The sequence below is a fragment of the Anas platyrhynchos genome, chromosome 14 (genome assembly GCF_047663525.1).
Source record: "Anas platyrhynchos isolate ZD024472 breed Pekin duck chromosome 14, IASCAAS_PekinDuck_T2T, whole genome shotgun sequence".
In the NCBI taxonomy this organism is placed as follows: domain Eukaryota; kingdom Metazoa; phylum Chordata; class Aves; order Anseriformes; family Anatidae; genus Anas; species Anas platyrhynchos.
In genome coordinates this window covers 9,629,508-9,646,569 of record NC_092600.1, presented here as the reverse complement: position 1 = coordinate 9,646,569, position 17,062 = coordinate 9,629,508, and the positions used below count along the sequence as shown (strand labels likewise).

Sequence of the window (17,062 nt, the reverse complement as noted above, 5' to 3'; positions counted from 1 at the left end):
CTCCAGGCCATGCTGACTTGCCAGAGCAGCGCAGAGGAAGGCACCCAACGGCTCTGTGCAGACCTTGGGGTGACAGCAGAGCCTTGAGGAGGGCGGCTGGGAACACAAACCTCCTGCCCCTCCCGAGTATTTCAAAGGGGTGTGCGTCCTGTGGGCTGAAGCGTGGCAAAACAAAGCAAACCAGGAAGGGTTACTGCAGAGACAGCACCCAGCAGTAGTAATAAACACTCTATTTGGAGAGCTTCACCTCAGGGAAACAGCAGATACATAAACATCGTGTACAGGGGGAGGCAAAACTGTGGGAACACAGCGCAGTGACACACCGGGCTGGGCAGTGCTGGAAATGGATCCCTCGTGGTGTCAGCGCACAGCACATCCAGCAGGCACCTGCACTCACACGGCGAGGCGAGAGCTAAGCAGCAGAGATCGGCGTTGGAGGCCACCCAGTGCCACCCGGCGCACGACGCTTCCTTCAGCTCAATTTTCTGCTTGTTGATCGGCCTGCGAGGTTTAGCAGAGCCTCCCTCTCGAGCAGGAGGCGAAGGTCAGACCTCAGCGGTAGAACAAGAGTGGAAAACGTCAGGAAGGCGAACCCAGACCAGCAGGAGCCTGTCCTAAGGGAAGGTGGCAGACCCCGCGCAGGGCGAAGGCGAACAAAGCTTGTGCACAGCCTGGAGCGGGGAGGGGAAGGCAGAGATCAGCAGCCAGCTCTCTCCTTGCTTAACCTGCCCAGCTCACGCTGGATTTTGGAAGTGCCTGCACGGCCTGGCTCTCGGCCTCGCGAGGGCGGCAGCTGCTCCCCCTGGAACGCAGCGCGGGGAGCGCAGGACCCCAGCCTGCCCCACTGCAGCTGCTGCGGCTCTGCTCAGCCCACCCTGCTCTGCCAGCCCTGCTGAGCCCCAGAAGGGGCCAGATGCCCGTCCTTCTGCCCCAGGGAAGGACAAAAACAGGGTGTTTGCCACGGGCTAGTGAAGTTTCAGCTCCTCAGAGGCACTGAAGCTGGGATGAAGCCGCCGAGTGTCTGACTTGGAGCGCTGGCAGCGAACACGAGGCCAGCCCGACACACACGGCTCTCGTGGTGGGCTGGCAGAGCACAGACAATGCCTTACCTCAAGGACAAAACATCTAAAGAGCTCACCCAAAACACACAACAGTCTCAGATGCCTGCCCTTCCTGCTGGGGGCTTTTCTAACAGATCTAGTACATACGCACCACGAAGGGACCATCAGCCTGAACTCCTGGGTTTGAAATACAGAACAGCCCCTCTCCAGGCTGGGACGAGTACATAAGAGCTTTGAGGAGAGGGCTCGGGCAAGGAGTGTCTAAGGAAGGACTAACAGGGGCAGGTTTCCAGGGGATTTGTAGTTTTTTAGTCAGCTAACAATTTGACCAAGTTATACTACGGTCTTCTATTGTATCTAGATTCGTTTCCTCTTTTTTTTTTTTTCTTTTTCTTAAAATTCTCTTTTCCCATAATATTTTGCTGGCAGTAGGGAGAATGCTGCACTTAAACTCTGTCAGGGCCTGCACGTGAAGCGAACTCGCTCTGCTCACCCTTCGCCTGCTGATCGCATTCAGACCTTGGAGATCGCCACCAGCGCCAAGTTTGGCTGCAATTTGTTTAAGTTACAGGGGGTAAAGACACACACGGTGAATCATCACATACACCTGTTTCCATAGGAAACCAGGCTAAACAGTTCCTTCCTTCCACATGGAAATCCTCGGAGCAGAGGGCTGAGCTGCCTGCAGAGCCAAGAGCTCCTCTCTCAGCCCCCACTCCCACCAGCAGCAAGCTGTACACCAGCAATCGTGACGACTTGTTAGACACCGAAACAACAGAGCTCCAGAACCAACGGCTGCAGTGCTGCGAAAGGCTCCAACGGCATTTGGTGGCTCAGGAAAATCTGCACACGAACCTGCCCGGAGGAGGCAGGATGGATGCTACGCTGTCACTTTTCATTTTGGGCCTGTAAGAAGCCAGGCAGCCTGCACAGCGTCCCCATCCGTGCCGCGTGAGCGCTGCTTGCTGCGATCTAGGAGTTCTCCTCCAGCAAAAGATGCCTCCGAGCGCGGGCTGCTGGCCTTCCAGGTGCAGGAACCCGCCGCTTGCTCTGGTGAGGGAGGAGGTGGCCGTTGCCAGCCTGTTGCCAGCCCCTCCTTATACCAGATACACACTTCCTCGCACACCGCACCCACCTTCACAGGAAGCAATTACACAATGAAAACTACTCTAAGGGAGTGAAGTATTTGCTGTCTACCAAGTCTCTTCCAGCTGGATCCTTTTTCGGACAGCTTCAGTCCCCGTTCTGCTCAACGGGTGCATACAGGAGGGTAGGGCTTTGCTTATCCAGAGGGATAATGAAACCATTGTGGGCTGGCAAAGGACGTGCGTTCTTGGGCCACCAACACAACGCCGAGAGCAGTGCTGCAGCTCGCTCTAGAAGTCTTGGCTGAAGTAGCTGTAGCCTCCCGGGGCAGTCGACTCTTCCCGGACGTACTGCTGGGGGGGGAACGGTCCTACAACCGGCACTGCTCCTGGCATCCTGCACGTCCAACGGAGCGAGGGGAAGAGAAAAGGGAAAGGAAACAACGTCAGTCACTCAGATCTGTCAGCTGCCATCACTGCTCAGCAAGCACGGCTGTCAGCGGAGTAACAACCTACTACAGACAAGTCAGCCACTTGCCAGAAAAGCTTCCAAGTGCTTCCTTACTCTGTGTGTAAACAGACACCTTTAGCAGGGCAGAATTAGCTAGTGCACAGCTCAAGGGCTGTTAAGTGCTTCCACTACAAGGCAAGTATCCTGGCTCTTTTCAGCCTGCAGAAGCTGGCCTGGAACAGCGTTTAGCAGCTAAATCCAGAAGCAGCTTTCTGAAAGGGAGCTGTTTGGCTGGAAAAACTGGAACAATGTCCATGTCCTTAAAGGGAACGGCTATGCCTATGCATGGGGAACATCTTCAGGGTTTTTTTTCTACAACAGGCTACATTCAGGCTAGGTGTTTGCCATTCACTGATCCCGCTGCGCTGTCCAAGAGATGAAACTTTCATAGGGGGACAGGCAGAGCTTATGTCTTCCAATCAATTACTCCACAGACAGGGTGCAATGGGGCTGCTATTCCACAGACACACAACAAAAGATCCCAGTTTTCCTCCTAGCCCCTCTGGGAAATCTAGCTAGGAGTCTATCACTTCAGGTAGGGCTTCCTAACGCCTCTGTCTTTAAGAAGCTGTCCAACCAAGAGGGGTCCACTACTGACCCTCTTTAAGGTAAGGCACAGAAGTTAGAGAGCAGAACTTTGCCAGTGTCCAGAGCAAGTATATTCGGTATTAATCATCTGTCTAGCAGCCTAAATTTTAGAGATGAATAGTTTTCAGGGGATGCCACTATTTAACTTACCAGCTGTAGAATGAGTTCAGCAACATAGTTCTGTTTCATAGTTTCTGGAGCATGCTGACTACACGCCAGATTTTAAAAAAGCAACTCTAAGGATAGAATGGCAAGTGGATCGCCACTGAGCCAGTCTTTAATTAAATTAAACTCTTGGTTCTTACAGAAATGGTGTTTAACAAGTGTCAGGCTGGATGCGTTCGCTGCAAAGATCCATGAACCACTGAGAACCAACCAAAACTGAAGGACGCTTCTACTCCAGCAGCATCCCCGAGCTGGCTGCAGGGGGAGCTGCTGAAGAGGCTGAGGGGATGCAAACCTCCCCTGGTTAGCTGGCTTCACAACAAACAGCACAAGCTTGCACAAATTGTATCGGTCTGCTTGTGAGTCAGCTTGAAATACACACACAAAACTCTATTTAGGTTAGATCTAAAGCATTGTTTAGGTTATATCTAAAACATTGTTTAGGTTATATCTAAAACATTGTTTCAACAAGGGTGGAAGCACACTGGAGGGGAAAGTTACTTACTGGTTCTTGTGTTTGAAGCCACTGATGTGAGCCTGGTACTGCTCTATGGAGTTCAGCACTATGTTACAGGTGTTGCAGGGGTACCCCTTCCCGGCTGAAACAGACAGCAGTGTTAACACACAGCTAGCCAACAACTCGGTGCCCAAGGTAGGAACAAGGTGATCGATCACTTGATGCCTCAACCGGCTGCTGAACAAAGACAAGTAGCAAATCAATGGCCTGAGCAGACAGGGAGGTCACAGAACCCAGGTACCCCACCAGATACAGGTCAGGCCCTGGTTGGTGATAGGAGGGAAGCACTAAGCCAGCAGGCCTTCCCCGGGCAGAACCCGGGTTTGTTATCTCCAAAAACAAACACACCTTTCCTACGACCAGTTCACACTATCAGATGAGGTGAAAATGTAGCATTAGGAGACCAACCCTGCCATTATGCTGCCTCTGCAACTCCACTTTTTTTTTTTTTCTTTCCCAAATGCCCACTTCTCCTGATCTGTTTGTCTCATCACAGAAAACAAGAGATACTTTATTTGTAAGCCCGACACGTTTCAATAATAATAACAAGAACACAAAAGCAGCCAGAGGAGATTATACACAACATCAGGTTCCACAATGCAGCATTCTGCTAAGCCTTGCTGCGCTGCCAGTTGAGAATATTGAACTCTGTCCGCAAGCAGTTTAGTTACAGCCGGTGTATCAGTTAACTGGAAAAAAAAAAAGTCTCCAACAATAGTTGTAGCAGACAGATCAATGGCTTTGATCCCAGCTGGAGTTGTCATGTTACACAAAGTTCTGGAGGTCGCAGATAGCAAACGAGCAAACATGGCAGCAGGGTTCACCACGGAAGCCTGTAAGAGGGAAAAATCCTGGCACTTGTCCCCAGGGCATGAAGTGCTCCTGAACTCAGGCTCTCCTGAGAAGGGCTTTGCCTTGGAGCCTCACAAAGAAAACACTTCCCTAAGGGGAACGGGACGTTCACCCTAGGGGTTCAGGGCAGCATCACCAAGGGATGCAATGCCCTCACGCCCACCTCCCTGCACCATCCAGGTGGAGATCTCTCTGTTGAAAGCCTGACAATGAGGTGTGTGCTGAGCACTTCACACCGTGCCCCCGCACCCTGTGCTGATGGCTCCCAGAGGGATTCAGGCAGATGGGTATCTGGGTGTTGCACTGTGAAGGACACATCTTCACCTGCTGCCACTCTGATCCCAACAAGGCCACGTTTAGGGACAGCAAGTGCTCAGGAAAAAAAAAAAAAGAAAAAAAAAAAAGAAAAAGAAAAAAAAAGAATCTTCACAAAAGTATAGGCCAGCTTCTGAGCTCAATTCTATAAGAGAGGAACAAGAGGCTTGTTCTGGGAAGAACTGTGCCGGCACGCCAGCTTGGTGTGGCTGTTAGCAGAGACAGGGAAACACATCCCTGACTGCAGCCCATCACATCAGGGCAGCCTCACGTTACAGCTACGGCTCGGAAACCTCTCCTGGAACAGCTGGAGTGCCACGGAGGCGTGGATGGAGACACTGGTTTTGTGAGGACTTCATGGAGGACATCAATCACACAGCCAACAGCACTGCCCGCTTACCCAGCCTGGGCCGGGGCTCCTGAGTCACAATTAAACAGAACCATTGATCAGGCCCCATTAATTAGGTAAAGAGCAGCTGAATAACACAAGATGCGAGGCACCTTTTCCATCTCCCACACAACTACACGATGTGGGAGAGAATATTACTTGGATAATTGAGCCTCATTTCTCCTAAGTGCTACCAGTAGCTAAAAGTGGCCCACAAAGAATTAGAGTAATTAATCTTCTGCTTACGGGCGTTTTATGACAGAGAAAGAAGCTCTTGAAGAAGATTTTAAGGTGATCTGCCTGCTTATCATTTACTTGAAGCATCCGGCAGGTGCTAGACTTCCTGCTCCGACAGAAGGCTGCTGGGAGGGACAAGGGAGTTTGCTGCGAGCTCCTGATGCTTTCCCTGGGCTCCGAGGCTTTCAGCAGGCAGGAGTACTCACAGGGAACAGAACATAAACCAAATGAGTTTCAACTGTCTGCCTAAAGTTCCTCCTTAATAGCTCAATTTTTTCCACATTCCTGCTTGCTCTGGAGAGTTGCATTAGTTCATCAGATGAAGTGCCCACACAGAGGCAGAAAGCATTCAGGGAGAAATCTCTCTGGCTTTCATGTGCTTTGAAGCAGCAGGTGCAGTAAAACCTATTTCTTCCTTCTTTGGCTAGTCCCCTCTGAAGGCAGTTTTTAAGCATCAAATGCCACTTTTATCTTTCCATTTTGGATGCAATCCACCTAGCTAGAAACAGCACTGGCCAAAATCCCTGGATTATCCGCACAGAGAATAAAAAGGCCACGTACTCGATTAGACAACATCGCAAGAACACAACCCAGAGCTTGCCACAAGCAGCTACAGCCTAAAACCTCTCCTGCTGCCAGGGGGTTACGCTGTCAACCAAATCCATCTTGTGGTGCATCATCAAGATCCTGCGAGACCACGAGCAATTCTCCCTGCTCCCTCTACATGGGCTCTCATGCAGAGATGTGTCAGACACGCAGTGCTGCTCTCCCGCCCTGCCCTGCAGTTCTTTATTCGCCTGTTTGCTGAGAACTCACCCATAAAGGACGCCGCCGGTGCATCAGGAGTTCGGCCGTAGTGTGCCATCAGCTTGTGTTTGGTCTCTTGCTTTCTGTGCTTCTTGCCTACGTAATGCTGTTTTGCCATAAGGGGGTTGTTGAACGTGGCGTGGCAGAGGGTACAGAACTTGTCAGGGTCAATAATGTCCTTGTTCTCTTCGTTAGGAGACGCGGCAGAGGTGGGGAGGGCAGCAGGATGTTTCTGTGGGGGTGTTACTTCTGCAGGGTGAACCAAACTCGTGGTCAGTCACAGAACTCAGATGCAAAATAAAGTCATTTTAGTTCCCTAAAACATGCATTAAACAAACAAACAAATCCCAAACACCCCAAAAACAAACCAAGTCATAGAATGTAAGAATTCTGGACAAATTGATGTCACCCCTACCTCTTCCCTTAATGCTCCTGGTGCGTGCACAGCCCCAAGTTTCTCAGCTACACATCCCCAGCCCCCAGCTATCTGCAGCTCAGAAGCCCCTGAGCCACAGAAGCTGTACTTTACACCCAAGCAGCCCTGCCCAGTTCACCTTGCAGGCGTTTCACTGGTCACTCGGGTTTCTGTGAGCTTTTAGCAAGCATCACATCCCGTGACAGGTATTTCTACAGCTTTCCCTGGCAAACAGCTCTGGCCCATTCCTTACAGGCAGGGATGGGTACAACTGCTGAAAGCTTCACTGCACCCAAACAAGAAATAAAAAAACACCCTAAACATGCTGCTTTTAGTCACTGCCAGCCTACCAAGCAAGCTGCTGAGAGGCAGCAGTCTCTGGAGGTGTGCTGCTGGCGTGCCTCCTTCACAGGCACATGCCCAAAACGGCTCACACCTGGGGTCCAACGACACTTCCCAGTGCAAAATCACTGCGTGCAGCATTTTCCAGCTGGCACGTTACAAGTGAAGGCACTGCAGTCATACCTTCTGCTTTGGGGGACTGCTGCTTCACGTTCTTGGCGTGCGTCTTCCCCAGGTAGTGAGACGTCGCCACCGCCGGAGAGGAGAAGGTCATGTTACAGATGGGGCAGCACTTGTTCCTGTCCTCCCCGTTGCTGCCTTCCTGCTTGCTCTCCTGCACACAGAACCACAGAACGGCTGAGGCTGGAAGGCACCTCGGGACAGCACCTTGCTCAGCCTTCTTGTCACAAGAAAGAACGCTGAGGCATTTAAGAAAACAAAATAAATGGAGACGCTCAGATGTGAGGTTGGAAATTTGAACAAGAGTTCCATGGTGCAGCACTCACTGACCGGACAGCATTCCTGCTTTGGATTTCTTTGTCATCTTAGTGAACCACTCTAGGCAGAGGGGCTGTCCTGGCCTGCATGGTTTGAGGACAAGGTTAACTGTGGGGCTGCCAGAATGGATCAGACAGCTTTCTGCTCCCCACGAGGTGTGAGCCACGCAACACAAACACCACTATCAGCTGGGGCATCGGCAACACGATGCTGGCTGAGCAGGCAGCAGCAGTCATTCCTAAGCCTAACACTATGTGTGAAGGCATCCTCCTTTATCCCCCCCTCCACCCCCGCTACAAATGTTTGAGGGTTAGGGATTAAAGCTGAAGCAATCATAAAAGCAGAATCTGTTTCCCAAATGAGTCACGGGGCAGACAGATGGCGGGGTGGAATGTGCTCCTCTCGCTGACCAACAGGCTCCAACCTCTGGCTGAAGAAACTAAAACAAGTCAAAACAGAGTTGTGCCAGAAGGGAAGTCCGGCGAGTTGTGAACCCTGAAAGTACTTGTAATAAAATTAAGCGTTATGCAGGTGTGATGAAACTCCTGACTTTGTTATTCATGAATTTGCTGCTCCTAGTTACTTTACCCTGTTTTTTTTTTTTCATGCAGTTCACAGGGAGACTTTCAGTACAAGGCAGTGGGCGTTTCCTTAAGTCAATGAGGCGATGGGAACCATACTCACCGCGACCAGGCACAGCCACAGCAGCACAAAGCCCTTCCCAGGACCCCTTTCTCCCATCGCTCACACAGGCACAGGGGTCACCTGGCAGCGTTTAGCTGAGACCCAGTTCCATGAACCCGCCGGGCTGGGCGCGTTGCCTCACCTGCTTGGCGTCCACCTTCATCCTCTTGCCGGGCGCCAGCTCCTCCTCGCCGTGGATGGACAGGTAGCGCCGCACCTTGTTGGCGTGCTTCTTGCTCTGTGGGGCAGAAAGCGGCTGGGGCGGCCTGGCACGGCCTGGAACAGCCCGGTACAGCGGGACATGGCCCAGTACGGCCCGGTACAGGGCGATATGTCCCAGTACAGCCTGATACAGCCCATTATGGCCTGGTACTGCCTGTTATGGCCTGGTATGGCGGGACATGGCCCTGTACTGCCTGATACAGCCCGTTATGGCCTGGTACTGTGGAACATGGCCTGGTATGGCCTGGTACAGCAGGGTATGGCCCAGTACAGTAGGACACGGGCCATTATGGCCAGAGGAGCCCAGTACAACCCAATACTGCCAGGCACAGCCCGTTATGGCTCTGTATGGCCCAGTACGGTGGGACACGGCCCGTTATGGCCCAGAACAGCCTGGTACGACCCGGTACTGCCCGGCACAGCCCATTATGGCAGAGTATGGCCCAGTACGGCCCAGCACAGCGGGACACGGCCCGCTACGGCCCGGCTCACCTGGTAATGCGCCAACCTCTGCGACTCGGAGATGAGCAGCGCGCTGCACACCTTGCACTGCGCCTCGGTGAAGATGTGCCCGTTCTCCCGGATCAGCCGCTCCACTGCCGGCACACAAGCGCTGTCAGCTCGCTCAGGGCCGGGCCCCGGCCCCGTCCCGGTGCCCCCGCCCTGCCCCCGCTCCCCTCACCTGCCTCCCTGCCCACCGGCAGCGCCGCGGCGTCCCCGTTGCTACCCGCCCCGTCCGCCATCTTGGCCGCCGCCGCCGCCACAGCAGCTCTCGCGAGATCTCCGCGCTCCTAGCAACGGCGCAGCGGAGGGGGGGGAAGGAGGCGGCTTCCCGCGAGGTCACGTGCTGGCGGAGGGACGCCGCGGCCGCCATGTTGGTTGTGGGCAGCGGGGGGAGGCGGCCCGGTGCGGGTCCCGCGGGGGCTGAGCGGCGCCGTTAGGACCGTGCAGGAGGGGGGGTGAGGAGCGGGAGCGGCGCTTGAAGCGTCCTGCGGCGGGGTTAGCGGCGCGGAACGAAGTTACGCCGCGCCCCGATGTTTATTTCCTGTTGAAATCACTCACAAGAAGCCGTAGGGCGCCTTGGCAGCCCTTGAGAGGCTCGCAGCGGCGGCTGCCCCCCGCCCCCGCTGTCCCCTCGGTTCCCCGTGTCCCCTCCCGCCCTCTCCCTTCAGCCCCCCGTTGCCGGCCGCGCCGCCGCCGCCCTCACCCTACATGGCGCCGCCCGCCTCGCCTCACCTCCCCTCCCGGCCACGTGACGCGACGCCGCCGCCGCCATCTTGGGTGAGGGCAATGAGGCCTCCGCCGCCAACTTGAGTGCGGGTAAGAGACCCGCTGAGCGGGGCCGGACCGGGAGGGGGGGCAACGGGAACGGGCCGGGGGGGCGGCGGTGCCCGGTCCCGGTGTGCGGCCGAGCTCCCCTGTGGGGCCGGGACAGCCCCGGGGCTGCCCCGCCGCTAGGCCCCGGCCCTGCGGGGCGCCCATGGGGCCGTGCCCCAGCGCTTTCCTATCGCCCACCCCACCCCAATGCCTCCTGGGGGGGCTTTTTTGGGGGTTTGGGGCTCCACAGCCCAGCCCTGCTGTGCCTGAGGTCCCTGTGGTGGCACCCATGGGTGAGGGGATGGGGGGGGCTGGGTGGGTGGAGGGGGGCTGTGGGGTGGGGGGTGCTGTGGGGTGGGGGGTGTTATGGGGTGTTATGGGGTGCTTTGGGGTGCTTTGGGGTGGTTTGGGGAGGGTTCTGCACCCCCCGCGCCTCCCCTTGCAGAAAGGGGGTCGCCGAGCAATCAGCATCTCCCACACAGCTTGGGCCATCCTCACGTCCCTTCTACAAAGAGCCCGGCTCTGCGAGCGGACAAACCCCAAAAACACCCCCCTGTGTGTCCTGTGGGGTGCTGCAGACCTCGACGCCCCGACCGCCAGCTGCTCGTCCTGCCCGGTCCCCGTGAGGCGGGGGGGTTGTTTACAGAGCGCCAGCCCGGGGGCTCGAGCGAAACTCATCCGGGGCTGAGAGTCATTCATCTCTGGCTTCGTTCTCCAGCATTTTTCAAGCTGTCACAGCTTGGCAGGTCTGTAGCTGCGGTGTCAGGATTTAGAATTATTCTGTCGGTAATTGCTTTCTGATTCATCAAAGTGATGGATGAGAGGGAAAATGACAAATAATCACAAGTTGGGGATCTTCAAGGATATCCCTAAAAATGTGACTGGAGAAGCGCGGCGTGCGCGCGCGGCCCTTGTCGGGAGGTCACCTTTGCTGTCAGAACGTTTACGGAGAAATTCTCCCCAATTCAAAGTTGTAAAAAGAGAAAAAAATTTGGAAAACGAGTCCACGAGCCGAACTGCAAAGGTGGTTTCAGGTAGTGCAGGCTGGCCTTTCTCGCTGAACCCCAGAGCAGACATCCCCAGAGCTGCTGCTTGGGCTGAGTGCTAAAAGCAAAACGCAGCCTGGCTCCCTTACCTGGGGAAGGGGGTGTGCTCCGAGGCTTGTTCCCTTCCCGCAGCTACATCAGCTCGTCTAATAAAAGCTATTACTGCTCTCCTACTCAGACTAGCACAGCTACAAGCGATCTCTCACTTGTCTTGTTCCCTTAGTTACGTTTACAGAGACTCTTTTTGCCACGAGTCCCTTCATTTTCAGAAGCCTCGTGGGAGTTGTGTGGTTACATCTCTTACATTTTTTTTCCTTCTCTTCTTTAAATGTTGGAGGTAGGTGACTCATCGTAACTCCAGCTGATATTTCTCAGTGATCTCTTATTTAGCACAGTGCAGCAGGCAGAAGATCTATTGCATGGAGGGGAGCTGTGATACCAGAGTGGATTTAAAAAAATAAAAAAAAAAAAAAGCGTGGCAGGTGCTTGTTGCTGTTTGCTTTTGTTTAAGTGGTTTACAGGCTTTCTCTCCAAAAATAGTGACCCTGCCTAGGCTCACGTACTGGGGACCAGACATCATGCCAGAAAAGCTTGCCTGCGTACGTGGCTCTGCTGATAAAGGAGTGCCCCTCCTAGGTGGGCTCCCTTTGTGGGGGCAGCTCCCAGCAGCTGGGTGGGAGGCTTGGTTTGTCTCTCTGGACAGAGGGACAAGATACTATTTGGAGCAAAAGATATTAAAAAAATGGAGAAAGTGTAATGAGGATTTTTTGACAAAAGCCAAAGTTCAGCTCAGCTGGAGCAAAACAGCTTTGTTTTGCAGGAGCTGCTGCTTTTCTAAAGAGCAGCGCTTGTTTTTATTTCCCCTTCATAAACACTAACGTTCCTGGGCTGCAGCGATGGTCGCCCTGCCCTCACTTCGGGAGCTACGCATGCGATTTGTGCGAGGCTCTGTCTTTAGAGGGCTCAGCAAGCCCTCGGTGCCAGTCCTGGCTCACCAGGACACTCATCTTTTGTGTGTGCGCTTGGATTTGCCGAGGAAGGGAGACGGGGAGGTTAAGGGAGCTGTGGCAAGCTGCAGAAAACACAGAGGCAGCGCGTGTGCTCCCCTTGCTCTTAGCTTGCTGCCTCTGACTTGATGGAGGGGCGCGCTGCTGTCCTCGGTGCTATGTGGGCTTTGGACCTCTTGTTTACTGGTGTAAACACACAGCGCTGTCTGCAGCTTGCGGTGTTGCAGAAAAGGGTTTGGCTCCGTGCTGGATAACGCAGGGTCTTTTGTTGTGCCTTGTCTTGTTTTTATTCTAGCTCTTCTTTATTCTTATTTTAGCTCTGAGCAGCACATCTGAGCTATTTCAGTGGTCGCGAAGGAAGGCAGAATGATCCCAGGAAGGACACTGGGCTGGGACCTGGCCAGCTCCTGGTGCTCAGCCTGGTGCTCAGCCTGCTTCTCCAGGCTCTTTCAGAGCACGCCACGTTACCTGCCAAACCAAACGGCAAAGGAAGGGCTGCTTTAACTCCGTGTGCCACCCTGCTGCTCTCACCCGCCAGGATCTCATCCTGCTCCTCTTGCTTGAGTCCCTTTTGATGGGAGCAGCCGGCTCCTCTCTGCAGCAGCCTGGCAGGGAGAGGAGCCGCTGAAGCACTGCCTGGTATTGTGTGGGCACCTGCCCTCGATTGTGCCGCTCCTCCAGCGCTCGGGTTTGTGCTAATGATGCTCAGCGGGTTCCTCCCTGCTCGTCAAGTGCCTTCTTCAAGCGGGTGGCACAGGCACGTCTGTGCGGAGGGCTTCCGGAGCCTGCTGCTCGTTGAAAAGCCCAGGCTGCGAGATAAGCCCCTCGTCTCATTTCCAGCCTCCCTCCTGCCTGTGTTCTCCCCCTCCGTAGTGCTCTGGTTCCCCGGGGCAGCTGCTCTGACAGCGAAATAGCTTCCTCTGAGGGACCTGCCTCTCTCCCCTGTGCTTTATTCCATGGAAAAGCTGACAAATGGTCGTGCTGCTGTGGCTCCTCGTTCTGGCGTGCAAACCTCAGCTTGATTCACTGCCGGGGCCCTGTTTGTTCTGCACCAGGACGGGGAAGGTGTGGGGATGGGAAGGAGAAGCTCAGGGTGGGGATTTGGGGAGGGAGACCCGCTGTGAAATGTTGCTTTGGAGCAGTTTGCCGAGGAGCTTCAGCAGGGGAAGCTAAGAGGAAAGCCTCCTCGCTTCGGAGCAAGGGTACTCAGAGTGGCTCTTGTCTGCCTTGCCGTTCCCCTGAAACCCCTTTCAGCAATCAGCTCTAATAAAGCATCCTTAACGAGATGAGCGGTGACAAGTGCGTGTGGCTCCCAGTACCGCTAAAGCTACCGCGCTTTGTAATAAGGCTCTGATGCCTGGGGTATTTTGCCTAAAAATAGAAAAAAAAAAATAAAAAAAAAGGAAGAAGAAAGGGATGGCTATTGGGGGAAATCCAAATCAGAAGGAAACAAATGGCTTTCAATCTTTCCTCCTTGTTTCAGGGTGAAGGATGCCGAGGAGGAGGAAGCCCGCAGAGGGCCCTGACTCTCGAGGTCAGGATGGGGAGGAAGAGGAGGAAGAGAAGAGGGGCCCGGCCAACGCCAAGAAGAAGCGCAGCTTTGTGGACGCGTTTATCATCATATCTGACAGCGATGGAGAGGTCAGTGGTCAGCCTGCAGAGCCCGGGGCCTGCGCTGGGCCCTGGGAGAGTGCCCATGTGCTGCTCTCACACGGGTCTGTTGTGCCGTCCCTTCCCTTCCATGTGAGGGGAAGGAAATCCTATTTGACTAGGAAATGAGCGGTGCGCTTGGTGAGGGTGAGTTATGAGTCTGGGATTTGATAACCAAATCCGCTCAGAACCGAATCTGAAACGTAATTTCCAAGTAACCTTTCCTCAATCCCTTTACAAATCTTTTTTTCATAATTTTTATTTGATTGATTTCCAGCTAAGCCAGAGAAACATGATTCTGTATTATGTGCAAATAGATAAGAAAATGATTCAGAACGCAGGCTTGCGAGTGGCTCTGACACAGCTGGTGTCTGGTAAACCCATCCTGAATTACAGAAGTCAGAGTTTTTAACCCACTGCCACGGGGCGTAAAGGTGCTCCGTGGGTGGGTGTGCCTGGCTGCGACACACCAGCTAGGTCATTGATCCCTCACGTCATCGCATTAACATCAGCCATGCCCTAAAACAGTGCCTAAAATTCGTGCCTGTTACACTGGTGTTGGGGATGCGTACAAAAACTCCCCTCCGGGAGAAACCCAGAGCCCTGAGAACATGCCCTCAGCTTGGGGTTCACAAGAAGAAATTATTGGAATCTTTTTTTTTATTTTATGTGTGACTGCTGAGGCTTTGCTCTGTCTTGCCAGTGATTTGGGCTCCTAAGCTGCTTTTTGTAATTCCACCATTTTCAAAAGCATTTCAGTTCACTCTCAAGCTGTAGATCTTAAATCAAGTCCTTTTCGCTCCCGCATCTGGAGCATGAGTCTCTACAATAAGGCGATTATCATGTGAGGAGGGGAAAAGCACTAGAAATAAACAGTAAAAAGCTGTAGGGCAAATGATATTGGATGTTTTTTTCTTCACATTGTCTGAGTTCTTCTCCATTGGGAAATTCCCTGAAAGAAATGGAACATATGGCAGTAATAGTTCATTGGGGTTAAACCCTTAGCTCTGCAATATGCTAAGTTAACTTCAGATGTCTGCTGCATCACTGGCCTTTATTGTGAAACCTATAAGGGGAAAAAAAAAAGAAAAAGAAATCAGCAGCTATAAGAGATGCTGCAGTACATAAAAGATCAGGACCTGTTATTGCCGACAATTATTCATCTCAATGTGCGCGTATCTGAAAAAGAGGAAACAAACGTCTCTTAAAACACATCTATAAAAAGGTTAGGCTCCCTGACTGTTCTGTAAGTTTGTCTATAAACAATAAATTCTGATGGCATAATCGGTCATATTACAGAAAAGGATATGCTCAGAGAGGCCGTTAAAGAGCCAATTAGGTTCTGTTTAAGTGACAACAGTTCAGTCGGTTGAATGAGTGGATTTATTCAGTTCAGTCTCCTGCTTTCTGTGAATCATCGCCTTCCAGATCCAGCACCACAGTCTCTTGCAATGTTGTTTTCTGCAAAACCACCCAAGAATCTGATTTGCATGGAATCTCAAAAAAAGCCCTGTCTGGCTTCTGTAACTGTCGCAGCTCCTCAGCGTACATCAAGTTGAATTTCAATTTCAAACCTTGTAACTGTTGTTCTTGCTCTGGTAAGACCTTGTTATGCGCTCAAGAAGAGGTGTGGGAAGCCCAGATCAATAGCAATTTTAGAGAACAATACATTCTCAATTAATCTTGCATCTGTTAGGACATGGTTCCTTATGAATCAAAAGCTACAAGGACAATTTGGGCATCATTGATTCAATGGCTTTCTTCCTTGGCAGTCTCTTGGCAGGTATCTATAGAACAAGTCCCTAGTTCTGCTTCCAGACCAGCAGATCTTGTAGCAGCTGCACCTGGAAAGCCTCCAGCTTCTCACTTTTGATGATCTTTGGCAGACTGCCTCTCCCAGGAATTTTTCAGTCATGCTGGATTATCAAGCTCATCCATGTTATTTTGCCAAATTCTCTTTCTTTGCTCATGTCTATGCTGGCATCTGCAGAGCTGCATCAGAAGGAATTTTTCTGGACATGGGGCTTTCTGATCTCTGTTATATATAATCCTGGATTCGGGGAACTCTTCTTTTTTTTGTGTGTGGGGGGTGTTAGACAAATTAAGAACAGGTTACGGCTTCGTGGAAGCACGAGGAGATGACTTCCTTTATGCTGACTGCCTCTCTGAAAACACAGACACGACGGATGATCAAAGTGGTTCCCGTCTCCTCTGACTGCTTAAATCCTGCAGGGAATTGGTTGCCCGCGACAGAAGATGAGTAGCCGTGCACCTGAGCACACAATATCCCACATGCTGCCCGACAGAGCTCTCGTCAAGCATAGCAAGTCCTGCTCTGTCTTGTGATCCTCTTGCTTGAGCTGGGTTGTTGATAAAGACCCTTTGACCCCCAAGATTTTCGGAAGAAAAGCAGCAGGAGGCCTGCTGAAGGACGAGTGGAGGGCATAGCCAGAGGCTATTAGTTGTGCTAATTTAGCTGACAGATCTGCAGTCTTCAGTGCAGCGGATCCTAAAATGCTGCTGACCTGCTGTGGGACCTTGCAGAAGACTCATGGAAAGGTAGTTTAACCCATTTCTTCTTGGTAGCTCCTCAGAGAGCTGTGGGAGTACCTGCTTCCTCTGGTCCCGTTTGCATGAAGTCTCACGGGCTCTTTCTGCCAGCAGCTCCACCGTCCCTCGGGGAACGTGGCGAGACCTGAGGGTGGCAGTGCCATCTGCCCGGCGCCCAGGGCCTGTCTTCCATGGGTGGGGAACATCCCTGTGCCTGAGTATTCCCGCTGGGAGATGTTCAGGGTCTGGGCAAATACCAGTGTTTGTCGATGTCCTGGATCAGCTGATGCAGGTTTTGGGGAGAGAGGGGGAGGGATGTTTGGGAATTGGCCGGGCTGCCTGGTCAAAGCCCTGTGAGTGCTGCTGGGGAGGCCTCTCCACGCTGCTTTGCTCGCCCCGTGGAAGTGGCAGCGGGTCTGAATCCAGCCTCCTTGTGGCCCGGTGAAAGCCCTTTTTCCTCCACCGGCCTCCCCCCGTGTGTCAGAACCCACACATCTGGCAGCAGCCCGGCTGGGGCTTGTTGTTCCAGGCTCCACTTCCAGCAGGTTTGTTCTAATGAGCTGAAAGAGAGAGCAGAGCAGAAACAGATTCTGAAGTCAGAGACTAATAAAGTAGGGTGTGATATTAATTTCAGCAGCAGCCTTGGCTAGAACCAAACGTGGCACTTCCAACATCTAATTAGCTTTTAAAAATAAATTAGTCTGGTTTTCATCTGCACATTTCCCATGCAGGACGTGCGGTGTTTGGCTGTGCCCTATTGTTAGATGGTCCCAACTGCTGTTGAGCAGCAAAATTAAGCAGACCT

At 52.9% G+C, this 17,062-nt stretch overlaps 2 protein-coding genes across 6 annotated transcripts in view; one reads left to right on the top strand and one right to left on the bottom strand.

Moving 5' to 3' along the window:
* Window positions 1–215: 215 nt before the first annotated feature.
* ZNF346 (zinc finger protein 346) lies at window positions 216–9,524 on the bottom strand. The gene is made up of 7 exons (XM_027468073.3): window positions 9,370–9,524; window positions 9,180–9,283; window positions 8,608–8,703; window positions 7,467–7,617; window positions 6,536–6,775; window positions 3,916–4,009; window positions 216–2,543 (listed from the first exon to the last, which is right to left on the bottom strand). Exons 1-7 carry the CDS (start codon window positions 9,428–9,430, stop codon window positions 2,438–2,440), a joined length of 852 nt encoding a protein of 283 aa, XP_027323874.2. The 5' UTR covers window positions 9,431–9,524; the 3' UTR covers window positions 216–2,437.
* Window positions 9,525–9,856: 332 nt separating this feature from the next.
* Window positions 9,857–17,062, top strand: part of UIMC1 (ubiquitin interaction motif containing 1) — a 35,877-nt gene continuing 28,671 nt past the window's right edge. For 4 of the 5 annotated variants that reach the window (XM_038186568.2, XM_038186569.2, XM_027468067.3 and 1 more), the window contains exons 1-2: window positions 9,857–10,007; window positions 13,541–13,698. In XM_038186568.2, coding sequence (XP_038042496.2) covers window positions 13,549–13,698 — 150 coding nt within the window. In that variant the 5' untranslated portion in view covers window positions 9,857–10,007; window positions 13,541–13,548. Of the gene's footprint in view, window positions 10,008–10,486; window positions 10,751–13,540; window positions 13,699–17,062 lie in introns of all 5 variants that reach the window. The other variant, XM_038186567.2, reaches the window with a different exon arrangement.

Bases quoted from the DNA above. Each gene is read 5' to 3' on its own strand.
- ZNF346 (XM_027468073.3), bottom strand. From the start codon at position 9,430: ATGGCGGACGGGGCGGGTAGCAACGGGGACGCCGCGGCGCTGCCGGTG. The intron at 4,010-6,535 runs GTGAGTTCTCAG...TGTCTGTTTCAG, and splicing joins ACCGGCGGCGTCCTTTATGG to CCGGGAAGGGGTACCCCTGC. The intron at 2,544-3,915 runs GTAAGTAACTTT...TTGGACGTGCAG, and splicing joins GGCTTCAAACACAAGAACCA to GATGCCAGGAGCAGTGCCGG.